A 17,499-nucleotide genomic window follows, 5' to 3' on the forward strand; every position below is an offset into this window, starting at 1 on the left:
ATAAAAGTATTTAAGTATATTATTCTTTTCCCCCTTTGTGTATGGAACATAATAGCTATTTCCCCACTGAAATCAGCATTTCTTAAACACTTTCTTTTACCAAGAACATCCTAATCAATAGTAATTTTTTTTAGATATAAAGATTAATAAAATAAATTCATCTCTCTCAAAAAAATCTTTACTTATATAATCAAAATTAAACATTGACAACAAGAAACTTAACTTAATCTTGTTAGTAAAAAAAAAAAGTTCAGTGGCATAAGATACGAATTTTAGCCAAAAAATCGTCTTTTCTCAAACATTAAAATGCATACAGTTTGTCTCCCTCTGTCCACAGCAAGAAAACGGCATCTTCTGCGAAATAGAGAATTTCCTTAGCTGCAGACTCAATTTTCTAAGTGGTTTGGTTAAGGTATAAGACAAGAAATATAATCCATTTGGTTTGATCCAGTACTGATTAGATTTAATAAAACCTCACCTGAATTAGATTGGTCTGATTTGATCTGGTTAAATTTTTTTCTACTGTTCTCGTGATATGTTAAATTATTAATAATTAATTATTGAATAATATATAATATGTTTCTATAATATTATTTTTTACTTTAAATAAATATATAACAATTAATTAATTATTTTCATATTAATTATGGTATGATATGATTTAATATTTATATGTTTTAGATATTTTTATCTATGATCATTTGATGATTTTTTATTTAGTCTTAAAAAATAATAGTTTTTTAATTATTTAATGCTAATACTTTAAAAATAATTTATAATAATAAATGATTATATAATATTTATAATTTAATTATAATAATAAATTTAAAATTTAAAATATAAAAATATGAATTAATCATTTGTTAGATATTTTATATTTATTTTTTAATTTTTTTAAAATATATTGAGTCAACCGAATTAATAATTTATCGAACTTCTAATATTAATCCAAGTGTTTCGACTCGGTAAATGATCCGATCAGTTATCATAGCGGGTGCACGGTATAACATACCCTTTGCATGCGCAAGTGCGAGAATCAAATTACCAAGACTAACATGTCAACTGAATTGACAAACACAAAATATTAATAAAATTAGAAAGAAAAAACACGTTAAATAAACGCAACATATTTTAGGATCAATCAAAACATTAGTTTATAAACTCTTAAGTAAATTTTAGGATATTTATCGAACTCTCGAATTAATCTTTTACAAATTTATAAGTCTATTTAATATATGTAAGTTGATTTTTAAGTAAACTTTTTTTTTATAAACTCTTGCTAAATTTTATAAACTCGGTAGACTCTCCAGTTTATGATCGAGTCAACAAATTAAAAAAATTAAACCAAAATGTAAGTCATTTTGGATTATTTTTTTGTCTATTTAATATTCAACATTTAGTGTGTCTCAAATACAAAAATTCTCATATTTAATAACATCAAACTCTTATTCTCTAATAATATTATATTCTCGATGAAAATAATCTACATCTATAAATTATTATCTAGTAATAATGCATTACTAGACTTGGTTATTTAAATATTGTAAAATTTATTATTTACTATTTTTTTATTATATTATTGAAATGTTTAATTGTTATATTATTTATAGATATTTTATTATTATTTATTTTGTTATTTATATTAAGTCTATAAAACTCTGACCAATCTACTTAAATTCTTTAACTTTCATTTAAGCTCTACTTGCATATAATATCTATACATCACATAGTATTTTGTTTGTTTATTAATTAAACCGAAGCAATAACATTGCATGTATATATAGTTTTTTCCAGTTTGACCCCAATAGTAGAAGCAATAATATAGAGACATGAGTTTTTGACCAATACTCATAGTTCTAGCAATTAATTAATTAGAGAGTTGAGTAGTTCGTAGCCTCTGTTGGCGAGCAATGAAAGCCTCAACCTTGCGACGAAAGTCATCGTTGCTCATGCCATCTTCAGGGTACGAATTATTATTGTTAACCTGCACTTTCTGAGTCTCACACCTCTGCAACACGCGCGGAGGAAGCTTCTCAGTCTCCACGCGCTTTACAATAATATCCGATTGACACCTTCTATAATCCTTCTTGTTCATCTCCAAACTAGTCTCTGCAGTTTTGGTGGCATCAATTTCTTGACCCTTTATTATAACAGTCTCGGCCACTAGTCTCACACTTGGCTTTGGTTTGCGATTATTGTTGCTGAGATGGAGTTGAAGTTTCTGATGGATGGTGGTGTTTTGGAGGAACTCGAGATAGAGATCTGCAGGTTCCGGTGGGGCATGTTTGGCTGAAGATGAGTGATTAGATGAAAATTGTCCCGATTGTGCGAACAACGTTATGATTATGACGTTTCCGAGGAGAAAAACAAAGCGAGGGCTACCCATGAAGTTGCGGAAACACTCGGTTGTGTTTTTGAGAGTGGAGGGTAGGTTGATGGAGAGCCTCGAGACCAAGACCAGAACGACGCACACCTCTGCGTACCGCAACAAGCTTGCGATCTTTCGGAGCTGACGATGATGTTTCCTAGGTTTTGTGGGTTTCTTTGTTTGGAGCTTGTGGAAGTTGGTCGAGTACTCCATTTTGGTTAATGAAACGGGTTTAGGAGTTAATTAATTTGATTAGATGGGTCTCACTCGCACAAAAGGGGCTGGGAATTTGTCAGGAGCATGCATCTCACACTTGATGATAATAATAGAGAAAGTAGCGGTTTCTAGGATCGGAAGCATGGAAACAGAGTGAAGGAAGTGAATGTTGTAGTATTAATTATAGTATGATGCATTTGCTTTGGGAATCTATGGAGTGGCTCTGTTTGTTTTGGGTTCTCTTTGTTTCTTTTTCAAGATTGGCTGTTCTTCCTCTAATTTATAGAATCCACCAATCCAATTTTAAGTGCCTACAAAAATCAAAATTAAAAAAAGGAAAGAAAAAAAAGATGTTCAATAAAATAAAAGAAAATGCATCCGAATCTGTTCCTTTTACTTTTTTTTTTCTTTCTCGGTATTCCATTTTCTGCTTTCTTTTTTCTACTTTTTCCTCTGTGCATTAAACTAGATTAGTGGCATATAATACCAAGTGGTATTGCTAAAGCCAAGATGATTCGGGATTTAGTCCAAAACGGAAGACTTTGATCCTTTCTATGGCAGTGTAGTTTCCTCCTTTGAATTGTGGTTAATGACTTAATGCAGTCAAAAATAAGTTCTGAAAAAGTGTCTTAAGAAAGTTTTAAGAGAAAATAAGGATTTTTTTCATCCCAATAATACAAAAAAATTTAAAAATCACTTAAATAATACAATTCAAAAATGAAAAATAACAAATAAAGAAAGCATTTATTCCCCTTCTATATCTTACATCAATAATTTTTTGCATCTTTTTTACATCTAAGAAAAGTCTTGAATCTTGATTTATTAATTGGTGAAATATTAGACAATTCAATTTATTTACACAAATGATACAAATCACTATTTAAGGTGACAATCAATTTCTCACTTTTGTTTATTATTTTTTCATTTTTATGTTGTGTAAGAATTGATTTCACAACATGTTATTTTTTTTTGTATCATAGAATTTAGCGTCGGCTTGCAAAATACATATATTAGATTATAAAAGAAAAATAAAAAAACTACTTATTTTATTAAAAAACATAAGTTTGTTAATCTTTATTTCAATTTTTGTTAAGATTATAAAATATAAGTAAAAAAAGAAAAAGTATATTATAATTATGAAGCTTACAATCAAATTTAATTATATAATAAAAGGTTAAACAATAATTAAAATAAACAATGATATTTATAATTTTCTTTTATTTTGAGTCAACTGACATTAAATTGAATAAAAATGTGTTTGTTAATCTAATCATTAAAAAAATAACACATTAATTAAATTCTTATCTTAAATAGTGATTTGTATCATTTGTGTAAAAAAAAATTGGATCATGTTATCTGGATAATTTTTTTATTATTGGGTGAAAAAATCAAAAAATAAGGTGTCACAATGGTTTTGGCTTTAGAACTTAGAAGTAAAGGGAAATTTTCACTTTTGAAAATAAAATAAAATAAATTATAATGGATTTATTGAAGAATGACATGACATAACTTGTCAAATTATTATTATCATTTTTTGGAAAAAATACAATGAAATAATCATATTCACGGTACAATAATTGATCGAAATTAACTGCTTAATTAACTTTATAACAAATCCGTTAAACAAGAATTGGACAGTGGATAAGATAGAATATTATCGAAAGAAAGATTGAACATAAAATAAAAAATCATGTGTATGATTATATTTGAAGACATCTACTTACTATAAACCAATAACCTAAAAACAAATATCTAACCGTATACTACTTAATTAGCATACAACTGAGCTTTAAATATATAGATAAGGTATTTTACACTAAAAAAAATAATTATGAAACACAATTGTTAAAATGATACAAATTCGCGTAGGACGAGAAAAACAGTTTTATCATCGTCTTTGATTTCCATCAAAATCTTAGTTATTTCCATTTATTTTTTGACCAAAATATATTTACGAATGCAACTTCGTAGTTAGGTAAAAAAAAAAAATCTTGTAACATATAACAATTCTGATTAAGCTGGTTGGCAGTAGTTTATTGGAGAGAATGAGAGTTGGTTAACAAACACTAATGAATACTGGTCTGAGAGATTTGTGACCCATTTCTTAGTCGTTAAGAAAAAGCCATGCACTTTTGCTTTGTCTTTCTTAATTTCTTATTTATTTCCCTCAACACTCCAAACTCAAAAGCCTTCACTTCCACTTTCTCAGGGTCCCCATTTGTTCTCCAATTTACCCGCCCATAATAGAGGGAGATGCAACTTTTGGCTTCAGATGGGACGTGGCTAGTTGGCGTATTAGATCAACATTAATTGATCACATAAAGATTTCACTCACATTTTCATTTCATTGCGTTAATTCTAACTTTAGTCCCCCCAATCTAAACTTGATTAGTCATAAAGCAGGGTAAGTCTTCAGCAAATAAATAAGGGTGTTTTTATGTCATTTTTGTTTTTTAGTTTTTCAAATTTATTTTGTAATTCTGTCAAAAAAAGTTGTTTTTATAAAATATTTTTAAAAATTAGATTTTAGAGAATAAGAATTGACGAATAAGATGCGAGAGTTTAAAGAACATGAATAAATAAAAACTAAGTAAAAAATTAAAATAATTTAGAGATGTTTTAATTTTAAAAACTAAAAAATATATTACTTTTGAAAACAACTTTTTTTTTTATAAAAAAAATAATCTTACCAAATAGTATAATTTTTCATTTTTAAGAAAAAAAAAAACAAACCTTTCGGAAAACTTGTACTAGCTAATTTCGACCTAATAGAAAACCACCGTCACGTTAATGATTCATTTTTTTTTTTTGAGTTTTCTCATGAAAATGGTTCCAGAATAATCCAGATTCGATACCATTGAACATCATGTCCTTCACAGAGTTAATTACTTAAACGACAAGGAGCACTAGAAGTCGTATTTGGATTAAAGGGTCCACTAAAGATCTCTATGTAACTTCTTCTGTTTTAGTAGCCATCGAACTGGTGTCCCACAATGAAACCAGAAATTGTAGGTTTACGATCATTTTTGAACCATGAAATAAGCTATATACTATGAATTTTAATCCACTAATATTGGCACTAATAATCTGACCTCTGATACAACACTGCAAATTTAAAGACTATAGACTTAAATATTTTGTAATGTAGCAATCGGATTTGATTAATGCTGTGGTTAATCATGCACTGCCATAACGTGCATATAATAAAGTAGCTGTAGCATTTTGACCGTTTAAAATCAAGATATCCATCAACTTCATTCTCTTGAACTGTGCTTTTCTAAGTGCAACTATAAATACTACTATATGAGGATAAGAATCTCTCATGCCACGTGTTATTGCACAACAAAACACTAAACATTTTAGCAAATTGCTAAAGTTAGCTATTTCTAGGCCTCTTTCCTCTGCAATGTTAATTGGCTAATGGCCAGTTTCATATGTTGGTCCTTATTAAAAAGTATATATAATTTTGATCAGGCATAGAGTACAACCTTTCATATTAAAGTAACAACAATATTAAACAAATTAGGGAAGTAGTGGCTTGTCCTCTACGTACCTTTAGATTTAGAAATTAGATGGGATTGACTGATGCTACAAAGTACAAAGCTTTTACATGCAGTAGAATCGTTTCAGAAAACTTAAAACCAATCCAAAATGGAAGGGCGTTTGCTTATAGTAATAACGAGATGAATTGGATTAAAAAAATATATTCATCAATATTGGTGTGAAGCATGTAAATATTGAAATGATATATAACTAAAGAATGAGAATCTTTTGGTATGTACAAAAAGAAAGGAGATAAGGAAAAAAGAAAACAAAAGAAAAAACGAGTGGAGGACTGTAAACGGAAATGAGCGGAGTGCCAAATAACATTTGTGGGGGCACGATCAGAAATTTTAATCCATTGAAACTGATTTCTTTTCTTTTTCTGAGGAGGAGGGGAATGGAAAAAAGAAATATGAGTAGCCAACAAAGAATCAAACTTGTCCCTTAAATTTTTTAGGGGATAATGCCATGACAGATTTAATTTTTCTATTTTTGTCATGAAATCCTTCACATCAATAATTGATGTATTATTTGAAATAATTGATAGATTAGGCCAAAAAAACATATTATTTGCACAGCTATGTGAAACCTAAACTGGGCCTTTATCTAACAAAAAAGCCCATTGGGCAATAAAGCCCTTTCTACTAAAATGAGATCCAGACTATAGATATGTTAAACGACGTAGTTTTAAGCGAATCGTTTGGCCTTTTTATTCCTCCTACTCTCAAATACCCTAATTAGGTTTGTGATTGTCTTTGCCTCACTTTGCTGCCGTACCTAATCGGAGAGCTCCCGCTGACTGCGATCGGATTTCATGGTAAGTTTCTCTGCAAATTTCATCAATTCTGTTTCCGTTAATATGTTCTAATTTCCGCGTTTCTGATTTGGTGGTACTTGCAGGCTCCTAAGAAAGACAAGGCTCCCCCACCTTCATCCAAGCCCGCCAAGTCTGGTGGTGGGAAGCAGAAGAAGAAGGTTCTTGGTTCTTGTTCTAGTTCTAATTTTTGTACCATTTTATTATCGTTTTGCCACGTGGGTAATGCTAGATATGTGTGATGGATAAGTATCTGATGTTAAAGATTGGATTTGTGTGGTAACAGAAGTGGAGCAAGGGAAAGCAAAAGGAGAAGGTGAATAACCAGGTGCTGTTCGATCAGGCTACCTATGACAAGCTCCTCTCCGAGGCACCCAAATACAAACTCATTACTCCTTCCATTCTCTCTGACCGTTTGAGGGTATCTTCTATCATCACTTTTTTTTATTATTATTCTTATGTTAAAGGATTATTCTTATTGATGGGAGCGTTTGTGTTGGTGATGTTTTGATTCATTTCATTTATTTTGTTGTTCTTAAAATTAAATTGTGAATTATAAGAGCTTTAATGTGGGTGAGGTCTCAGTTATAGCTATTCCTTAATTGGTAGTCGTCTATAAGATCTGCATTCCTAGACTGATTGATTGTATGGAGCATATGTTTGGTATTGTTATGTTCTTAATTGGGATTATCTAGACTGATTGGTTGGGTTCCAACTTCAATTGTTGCATATTTGAAACTTTGTATATTCTGTGTCATTTGAGATTCCGAATTGTATTACAAGCCATAAACCTAGGATTTATTGTTAGTTGCACTTATTTATGTGTCTATGCTTTGTCCTTTTGCTGCCTTTTGGGAAATAATTCTGGAAAATTGTTTTATGTTCTAACCATATGACAGTCTTCTTGGCACATGGCTATGCTCACATTTTTTTGTAATGGTTTCTTTGATATCATTCTAGAGTCTAGATTTACTAACTATTGTTTTTCCCTGCTATAGTAATTGCCCAGTAGTAAGTAGTGAAATATGACGGTACCTTTTCATAGGTAATACTTGTGTAATCTATTACCACATTATTTAGTTAGGATGGACACAAGCCTTGTGTACTGTGTTAACTCATTTGAAATTTGCAATGTATAAATGGGGAAGTGGTTGAAAATTAATTCTCTTTTGGCCATTTTCAGCACCATGACATTGTTCTACACTCAAAACACAATTGTTCTGCATGACTGTTATCTTTTCAATTAGTTTTTATGGATTATATTAAGATTCTCATAATTTTTCATGCACTTTACAGATTAATGGATCACTTGCAAGGAAGGCTATTAGGGAATTGATGGCCAGAGGTTCAATAAGGATGGTGTCTGCCCATGCTAGTCAGCAGATTTACACTAGAGCGACAAACACCTAGATGTACTGGTTATAATTTATGTAGTATTGATGCACCGCTGAAGTGAAATTTTGTTTTTTTCTGTTTGAGACATACCTCATGCTAGATTGCATCAGTTTGACGGTTGCTAAATTCATGGGTTATTTCCTTTTGCATCCTTGGTAATATATTTGACACAAGGCTTTCATATTTGTTGTTTTTGGCGTTATGCAAGCATGTTATTCCGTTAGGTGAAGCTAGCCTTCACAGATAGATTTGGATATTTTAACTGCATGTCTGGTAACCTATAATCCGTTTGAAACGTGATGTTCCGCTACAACACTGAAGATGCTCAGTATAGCTTGACGTGAAAATGTGTGTATACGGGAGTTGCAAGCACAACTCCAAACACTAATGAGAAGAGAGATCACGGCAATAATTTTTTTTTTTTTTTTATAATGGCTATGGATATATCAAATAACTATTTCATAATACAATTGCTGGCGATTTTTTTGTTTGTCAATCAACACGAAAAACTATTAATTTGTCAATGTGATTTTTGTGTTTGCTGGTGATTTAATTTTAGTTTTAGTGGCTGAAGCGAACTTCTTTTGCTGTATGTTTAGTTGGTTCTTACAAACTATTTAATCCCCAACTTTAACGAACTTCCTTAACTTAAGACCAAATGGTGTCAATTGACAATTGAACCGGATCGTTGAAGTTATTTAGAACTGCATGTGGTACAGAATAGTCTAGACTATTGATTCAATTACTAAAGGCTGGTATCTTTGAGGGCTATGGGTTACTCGTCATAAAAGAAATTACCTTCAAGTGCTTCTAGGATCATCTGTTGTTTCTTCAAAACTGCAGTTACTTCACCAAAGGGATTTACTTGGTTGAGCATTATGTATGAGTGTTATAAATTCTTTGGTACTGTATTTGATTCTTACAGATAAAAAAAAAAAAAAAACTGCTGTTACTTCATCCATTGGCAGCTTAACAAAAATTTATCCTAAATCATAATGGGTAAATTCAGGTTTAGAGTCAGAATATTCATTGGACCATAGAAGTTGCTGAAAAATTACTGAAAGCGCACAAGTAAAAATGCAGTAGAAGAGAACATGCAGTTGCAGAGTTTATACTTAAGGTAACCTAAGCCAAAAATATAAAAAAAATTCTATTGGTTCAGCTCCCACTATAATCTTCTCATAAAGTAATTTGTCATTGGTCAGGGGGTTTGTGGACAAGCTTCAAGTTTCAGCATGATAACGAGAGATTTTTCGTATAGCATGTGCCAATTAAAGGGGTGCAAGATGATTTTTGTTTTCCCACTTCTCTCTTCGGCTGAATCTCTTGGACCATAAGAAACCTGTTTTCAGTTGGGGAGTACACACAGAGAGATAGGGCCATGCATGGCGAGTTTCTTAGTTGAAAATTGGCATTGAGCTGGGAAGCCTGATATTCTACGCTAACTTTGTGACTATAAACATGAAGCCTCTCTGCACAATCGCTCCAATACCTCACCCTTTCATGTCAAAAATATGTGGAGTATTTTCACATATTGAAGGCTTTTGAAGCCTCCCTTCGATCATCATTGATCAATAAACCAAAGACTCAATGATTTTGAGAAAACCAATCATTGCCAGCCAAATAGCAAAACCTTGGCATGAGAACATGGGTTGACGAATTACTACAAGGATCTCTGAGCTGAGGCTCCTGGATATCTGTAGTGCTGCCAAACATGTCCTGCTACAATCAAGGAAGAATGTGAAGAAGGCAATTCAAAAAGCGTTTGAAAAATTGGAGTTTTGCATTCAGGTTTTAGAGGCAGGAATTGACCATCTTCAGAAATAAAAATCATTAGAACCAAAGTTTCCCTTCTCAATATCTGGAACTATTAAATTCACTTATTATAACTGTAACTAAATATTTGTTTGGCACTGATTATATATTACAGAGATTCAAATTCAGGTTCTTATTTTCATCCTTCCTTTTCCCACCAGATGTAATGTATATCTACCACATCACTTCTCTCTTTGGTCTTATTTCAAGTTCAGCTGCAAAATAAGTAAAAGAATAACAGAAATGAGGGAAGAAGTTTGAATGTTTGATGCTTTAATGTCTACTCTAAAAATAAAGGTTTAAAGTAGTTTCTGTAAAGTTCAGTAAACTTATTATACATTATTGGACGAGTCTTAACGCATTAACTATTTTCTCGAAGGTTCAATTTGGTAATAGTTATATGTTCTTATCTGAATAAGTGTTTATGATCTAATTCAAATCTTGGTGTTTCTAAGCATGTACGTTGTGTATCATGCTATATGGATCAATCACTCAAGTTTTGGAACAACATCATGCTGATCTCACGTTGCCTTTGCCCCCTTTGGTTGGTGGCTAGGTGGTTGATCAACTGCCCTCAATTATCATTCGTAGGCTCAAATATTACAAGTTCAATTCAATGAACGATGTGATGGCTGTCTTCCTATTATTATGAGGACAAAGCAAATCAATTTGCAATTTCCTTATGATATCTTTCTATATTATACGGACAGCAAAGCAAGGTCTATAATACACACCGTCACCACTAAAAATACATTTCAGTACTAACACTTTATCTAAATCAGGATATGGGCCTATATCTTGTTCATAAAATCAATCACTTTCATTTTTCACAACCCCTAATTTATGTAGACAATTTTTTATTTTTTGTTTCAAGAGGAGAGTTTTTTTTTTTTTTTGAATTTTTTTTATTTTGAATTAAACATTTAAACTGACAATGCTGCTAAAAAAAGAGGAAGAGGGGGGGGGGGGGGGGGGGTCAATTGTCATACTCGTCACAGAAAACAAATCAAGCAACTTGCATTTCTTGCATAGCATATTTTACATGAAATGCACAATAATACAGCTAAAAAGCAATGAAACTTTCAAGTCAATCACCGGCACATCCGAAAGTGTTAGTAGAGAAAGTGATAGAATTGAAATGATAGAATTATAAATGATTGTATATTTATTAGTACCAATTCAAGCTGATAACCAAGAGGTATGGAGCTTTCGTTTTACGAATTGAACTAGTCAACACGTGTATATGTTTACATCGATAAAATAATTCTTCACAAAAGACAAAAATATAATTGTATCTCTGTAGCAACGGCCAAAATAACGTCAATGTTCCTCGTGCAACTTATGATAAAGAAACAGTGTACCAAAAAGAAATATATGGATCAAAATCCAAGTGGGATTATAATGGTGTGGGAGAAACTAATAAAACAAAGGGGGTATGAGTTGTAAAGATTAGGCTGGGGGGACATTGCATTAACATTAACATATCTCTGATAATATTTAGATGAATCTAGATTGGTTTAGCAATTATTTGTATTAGTTTAAGATGAGAATCCTCGTGTCTCCATTATATATATATATATATATATTGATCAATAGCCAAGGAAGGATAGCAAAGTTGCCCATTCAATTCAATTGCAAATATATTCAACAACTTCCTCCTCTTGTCTAATTGAGGAAATTAAAATGTCAGCCTCTTCATGGAACAACAAATTCCACAACCATGCTCGTTCTAATAGTTTGCCCTCTAAGCCACACCCTCTCATCCTACAATGCAATGAACACTTAGCTAGATTAGGGGCCAACGATACCATCTCTTCTTCATTGTTAAGGCAAAATCTAAGTAGCCTTCTTGATTTGCAAGAGTGCATTGAAAAGTTGGTTCAACTACCCTTAACTCAAGAAGCACTTCTTCAAGAACGCCAAGAGAAATGGGTGGATGATCTCTTGGATGGATCTCTAAGGCTCCTTGATGCTTGTACCGCAACCAAAGATGCCTTACTTCACACCAAGGAGTGCACTCGTGAGCTTCAATCAACTATTAGAAGAAGAAGAGGTGGTGAAGTGGAACTCGCGGTAGAGGTTAAGAAATTCTTGACCTCAAGGAAGGTGGTGCGAAAGGCCATATTCAAAGCCTTGGAGAATCTGAAGGGTAATAATAATGCAAATAAGGGAAACCTTGCCATCACTAATTACAAAGACTACCAAACCATGGCATTGGTAAACTTGTTAAAAGAAGCTGAAGTGGTCACTTTTTCCATATTTGAGTCATTGCTGAATTTCTTTTCTGGGTCCACACAAGCAAAACGAATTAGCAGCTGGGCTTTGGTTTCAAAGCTGATGCACAACAAAAGGGTAGCTACAGGCTACGCACAAGGAGCAGATGAGAATGAGTTTGCAAAAGTGGATGCTGCATTGCAGTTATTTGCCTTTAACATGTCAACCAAGTCAAATGATGATATCAGTGATTTGCAAAAGAAGCTAGAGAACTTGGGGACTTGCATACAAGATCTTGAAGAAGGACTTGAGTCACTGTTTAGGCGTTTGATTAAAATCAGAGTTGCACTTCTCAACATCCTTAATCACTAGCTGAAGAATCTAAACTGGAGAGGTCAAATTTTTGTAATGGCATAGATATTATTGTCTTGGGTACAATTGTAGATATTAACGTACTTGTTATGTTCATGATTTGATAAATATATCACTCAATATATTGTTCATATATATTACACATCTGCTTGATTTCTTCCAGAGTTCATGACTTATTTGCATGGAATAAGTTTTCAAAAACTGATCCACTTTCTGTTAAGTTTTTGTTTTGGCTCCCATGTCCATAACTGAGAAGTAGAACCAAATCAAATCACAAACATATTAATTTTCTATTTTATCATCAAATAAATCCCTAACTTTATTATGAACATTAATTTGCATTTTTTTTAAGATTGAGATTACTTTTTATTTGTGATTTGTAATTTAGATCAAGTCATATGCATGATTAAGTTTAAAGTTTAAACACCTTTTTTTTTTATACATTTATGCATGATGAGATTTAAAGTTTAAACACCTTTTTTTTATACATTTATGCATTTGACTTTCTATATATTTATTAATTGTTGTCCCTTAAATGAAACATTAGCCATTAAAAGACTTTATGTATTGGTTTGTAACTCTACTCTTATTTTAGTCAGTGAAATTTTATTTGTTTATTGGCCAAACAAATAATGTTTTGCGACTTAAAAAAGACAAAAATCTAAATAACAATCCAATTCAAATCATAAAAAATAAAATTAGTTTGTTTCAAATTATTTTCGAACCAACTCAAACTAAATTGCTGTGTTTTCTATGATCATAGTTCAAACTTAATTTGAGTCACATTTTCAAAATTTCAAATTTTTTCGTTTTGTCATTAATCTTTAACGGGTATATTTGTGTAGCTTGTTTATTTTTTGGCGGGGTGAATTTGACTACTGACCTCTCCACGTGGTACTGCATATATACCTTCCTTAACGAATTTCCCCTCACTGTATTTCAAGTGTCCTCTTCTTCTGCTGTGTTGGCTCATATCTATCAACCCTGTAGGGTTGAAAACTAACTTGTAAGCATTTTAATTATTTTTTCTTACATTAATTATAAAAAAAAGGAAATTAGTTTCACGTGCATATGATTCATAAAACGGGATAAAAAATTATGCAACATATAAAAGACGAATACTTATTTCTCTCTAATGGTACAAAGTATAACACATGCATTTCAACAATTTACGTGATATGATCAGGGAACACTACACACAGCATACACATCCCCATCCAGATATGAACAATCTTTGATGTCTGAAGATGCATAGATACCCCCACCCCCATTCTCAAGCCATATACAATTAAACATGTTCTGTTTAATGCTATTTATAAATAGAGCTGTTTTTCCTCCTGCAGACACAAGATGCACTTCCAACGTTCAATCCAATCACCTTGCCCTCTTGGAGTTCACAATTTGAGTTTTTATATCTTGGACCTGAAATGATGGAGGAGACATAACTCATCTATGCAAGATATCATATTCATGTGATTCCCAACTTAAAATTGAAAATTGAGTTGAGCAAACAATGCTGTGACAGTTTTAAACAAAAATATTCATTTGCTATATATATCGACCAATGAACAGATATCAATTACAAAGTCCCGGAGTTCAGAACAAATTCTTTTTTCATTTCTAGCCACCTTCATTTTCTGTGAAGAGAAAATGGCACCAGTAGAAAGAAACATAAAAAGCTCTCGGCACAGTCGCAGTAACAGCTTGCACAGTGCACCACACCCCATTTTATCACAAGTTGAGGAGCATTTGCACAGATTAAAGGATTCTGAAGCCACCACTTCATTGTCATCAGCATCATCATCTTCAATAAGTCACAGACTCAATGACTTGAAGGATTTGCAAGAAAGTGCTGATAAGTTGCTCCAATTGACAATCTCCCAACAAGCATTGGCGCAAGAATGCAGCAGCAAACAGATTGATGAACTATTAGATGGGTCTCTGAGGCTCTTGGATATTTCTAGTACAGTTAAAGATTGTCTGCTGCAATCAAAGGAAAGCATGCGTAAACTCGTGTCAGATATTCGCAGGAGGAGAGATGCTGAAACTGGATTCACAATTGAGGGTGGAAAATACCTGACATGCAGGAAGAAGATGAAAAGGGCAATTGCGAAGGCCTTGAGAGACTTGAAAGAAATACAAAATGAGTTCAAAGTTTCTTCCTCAAACAAAGACAAGGAGACTTTTTCCATGCTCAACATCTTAAAAGAAGCAGAAAGGGTCACTATGAGCTCATTAGAATCTGTGTGTTAGGAAGTCCCACATTGTCTGTCTCAGTTCTTGAGGTACAGGTTATATATCTATTAGACAACTTCATTTAGTGTTTATTGGTTCTAAGTTGAACTATAACATGGTATCCTGTGGAGGCATGTTAGGAACCCACATCTAGGAAAAAAACTTGGTATCTAGGAAGAAGATGAAGAAAGGGAATAAGAAAAGCTTTTGAAAATTTGAAAGGAATGAGAAATGAGTTCATAGTTTCTTCCTCAGAAAGGCAATGATACTGTGCCACTCTTAGTGTCTTAAAAGAAGAAGCAGTCACTGAACTTGTTGGAATCTTTGTTGTTGTTTATTTGACCCGGGCTATCAAAGAAGAGCAGACGGTCAACAATCTCAAAGCTGCAGCTTAAAACAGTAGCTTGTGATTCTCAATAATCACATACAAATAAATTTGAAGGCAATACAATGTAAGAACACGTATATTACTTGCTGAGTTGAACCTATGGATCTGCCAATGGCATCCTGTGAATATATATTTTGTCTGTTGGAGCATAAGGAATCTCCTCCTAAACAAATATCAATGAGGCTAACTAATCAAGATTTGGATGTAGACATAATTACATAAATGTTAGAACAGTGTGTCTCCCAAGGAAACTATCCAACTCAGTATTTTGTCTCAACTTGCTCTCTCACTTGCATGATTATACGATTTTCAATGCAAATGCCTCACGTAAAACGTGCTTTAACCTTAAACAAATATCAATGAGGCTAACTAATCAAGATTTGGATGTAGACATAATTACATAAATGTTAGAACTGTGTTTCCCCCAAGGAAGCTATCCAACTCTCATTTTGTCTCAACTTGCACGATTATGACATTTTCAAATGCAAATGCCTCACCTAAAACGTGTTTCAATCTTAAATTTAACTTATCTGCACGTGTGGACTGCTGTATTAATGTTAAAACCACGTTTGCAGTGCCTCTCTTGGAGGAACAAGAATATCGTCGCATCACTCGTTCCATATGACATTTAACCTACATATTATTATTAATATAAGTTCAATCTCCTTGGGCAGCCGCCCCTGTTTTCTGTAATGAGTATATTTATATAATTTCTTACAAGAGTATGAAGATGCAATACCCGTGTACTTAATTGAAACAGATCACAATAAGTGAAGTCAAACCCAAGCTTGTTTTCGTACATTGTTTTCCTTTTTTTTCTTTATCTTTTTTTTTTTTGTTAGAAATATACAATTGATGGTGTGTTTCAGTTTCTGTAGGTTATTCATCTTAAAAGAGAGAGCATGCATAAAAATTGTTCACTGTAGATAAATAAGAGAGTATAAAAAGTGTTCGCGAGCTCCACCTCTCATGCCCATGGGACACACTGCCTAGCTTTTATGCATCGACTCACCCGTTGGAAAATTGAGGAGGGTAAACACTACGTTTGAGTTGGTCATCATGTCAAACCATCGATTATCTTACTCTCCTGATTTGGTTAGAATGTCAAACCATGGGTCATCTTACTGGTATGAGTTAGTCACATTTTAAATCATCTGTTCTAATACCAATGTTGCAAAACCAAGAGAATAAATACCAGAAAAGATTTTTACTAATGGACTATGAACAATCATACAAGTGAATTTAATAACACACTTTAGTTCAAAACCTTAAAACTTAAATTTATGAATTTTTCCTTCACTTATATGTGTTTAACTTTTTCATTCTGTGAGATTTCTTAATCTCACTTATACGTGTTCAACTTTAATCCAAAAAGTCACGAGGGTTTAAATTATTTTTTTGCAGTAAAAAAAAAAAGTCACCAGGATTATGTATTGGTGAGGGTCTTTGGTAGTTTACACTTTACATGAAGTTACAAGAGTTCATTAATCATTACTACCGGACTTCGGTAGTTTACATAAAGTCATAAGTTCATTACCATCACTGTACCAAAAATAAAAAAAGCAGATAAATTTGCGCCACTAACCCGTGCAAGAATTTTTTTTCTCTCATAATTTTATCTCTGTTACTAATTTACACATGGAGGGCGAACTCTTGTTGGTCATGGGTTCGAATCCGGAAACAGCCTCTTTGCATATGCAGGGGTAAGGCTGCGTACAACATCCCTCCCCCATACCTTTGAATAAGGAAGAGCCTCTGAGCAATAGGGTACGAAGTCTTTTTACTAATTTACACATGAAGTCTTTATATTTTTAGCTTGACAGCTGGGATACCTGTTCAAATTGACTTCGAATCACATGTGGGTTCAATGTTGATTTGCAAAGTTTTTTATTATTATTTAGTAATAATTTTCAGTTTTCTAGTCGTCAGACTTTACGCCTTCTCTCTGACCATTCATTTAATTTTCCTTCTTGTATAGATGATGAAGGCTGCTCAAATCGTTGTAGTTTTGAAATGAAAAAAGTTTGTTTAACCTTTTCTTTTCTTTCACTTATTTTAGAGGTTATTTTAGAGGTGAACATTTGAAAGAATAATAAAAGGAAACTGAGAGATGAGATTTGGAGTGTACTCGAGAATATG

At 32.5% G+C, this 17,499-nt stretch overlaps 4 protein-coding genes across 4 annotated transcripts; 3 read left to right on the forward strand and 1 right to left on the reverse strand.

Moving 5' to 3' along the window:
- Positions 1–1,727: 1,727 nt before the first annotated feature.
- LOC100805098 (uncharacterized) lies at positions 1,728–2,952 on the reverse strand. Its single transcript, XM_003527130.5, has one exon. It carries the CDS (start codon positions 2,579–2,581, stop codon positions 1,868–1,870), a length of 714 nt encoding a protein of 237 aa, XP_003527178.1. The 5' UTR covers positions 2,582–2,952; the 3' UTR covers positions 1,728–1,867.
- A 3,880-nt stretch (positions 2,953–6,832) lies between these two features.
- On the forward strand, positions 6,833–8,743 carry LOC548053 (40S ribosomal protein S25). The gene is made up of 4 exons (NM_001254477.3): positions 6,833–6,944; positions 7,028–7,102; positions 7,228–7,362; positions 8,238–8,743. Exons 1-4 carry the CDS (start codon positions 6,942–6,944, stop codon positions 8,349–8,351), a joined length of 327 nt encoding a protein of 108 aa, NP_001241406.1. The 5' UTR covers positions 6,833–6,941; the 3' UTR covers positions 8,352–8,743.
- Positions 8,744–11,755: 3,012 nt separating this feature from the next.
- Positions 11,756–12,951, forward strand: LOC100807231 (uncharacterized). Its single transcript, XM_003527134.5, has one exon. The coding sequence runs from the start codon at positions 11,835–11,837 to the stop codon at positions 12,735–12,737; it is 903 nt and encodes a 300-aa protein (XP_003527182.1). The 5' UTR covers positions 11,756–11,834; the 3' UTR covers positions 12,738–12,951.
- Positions 12,952–13,842: 891 nt separating this feature from the next.
- LOC100817737 (uncharacterized) lies at positions 13,843–15,235 on the forward strand. Its single transcript, XM_014777116.3, has one exon. The coding sequence runs from the start codon at positions 14,388–14,390 to the stop codon at positions 14,988–14,990; it is 603 nt and encodes a 200-aa protein (XP_014632602.1). The 5' UTR covers positions 13,843–14,387; the 3' UTR covers positions 14,991–15,235.
- Positions 15,236–17,499: the final 2,264 nt, after the last annotated feature.

The sequence above is a fragment of the Glycine max genome, chromosome 6 (genome assembly GCF_000004515.6).
Source record: "Glycine max cultivar Williams 82 chromosome 6, Glycine_max_v4.0, whole genome shotgun sequence".
Taxonomy (NCBI): Eukaryota; Viridiplantae; Streptophyta; class Magnoliopsida; order Fabales; family Fabaceae; genus Glycine; species Glycine max.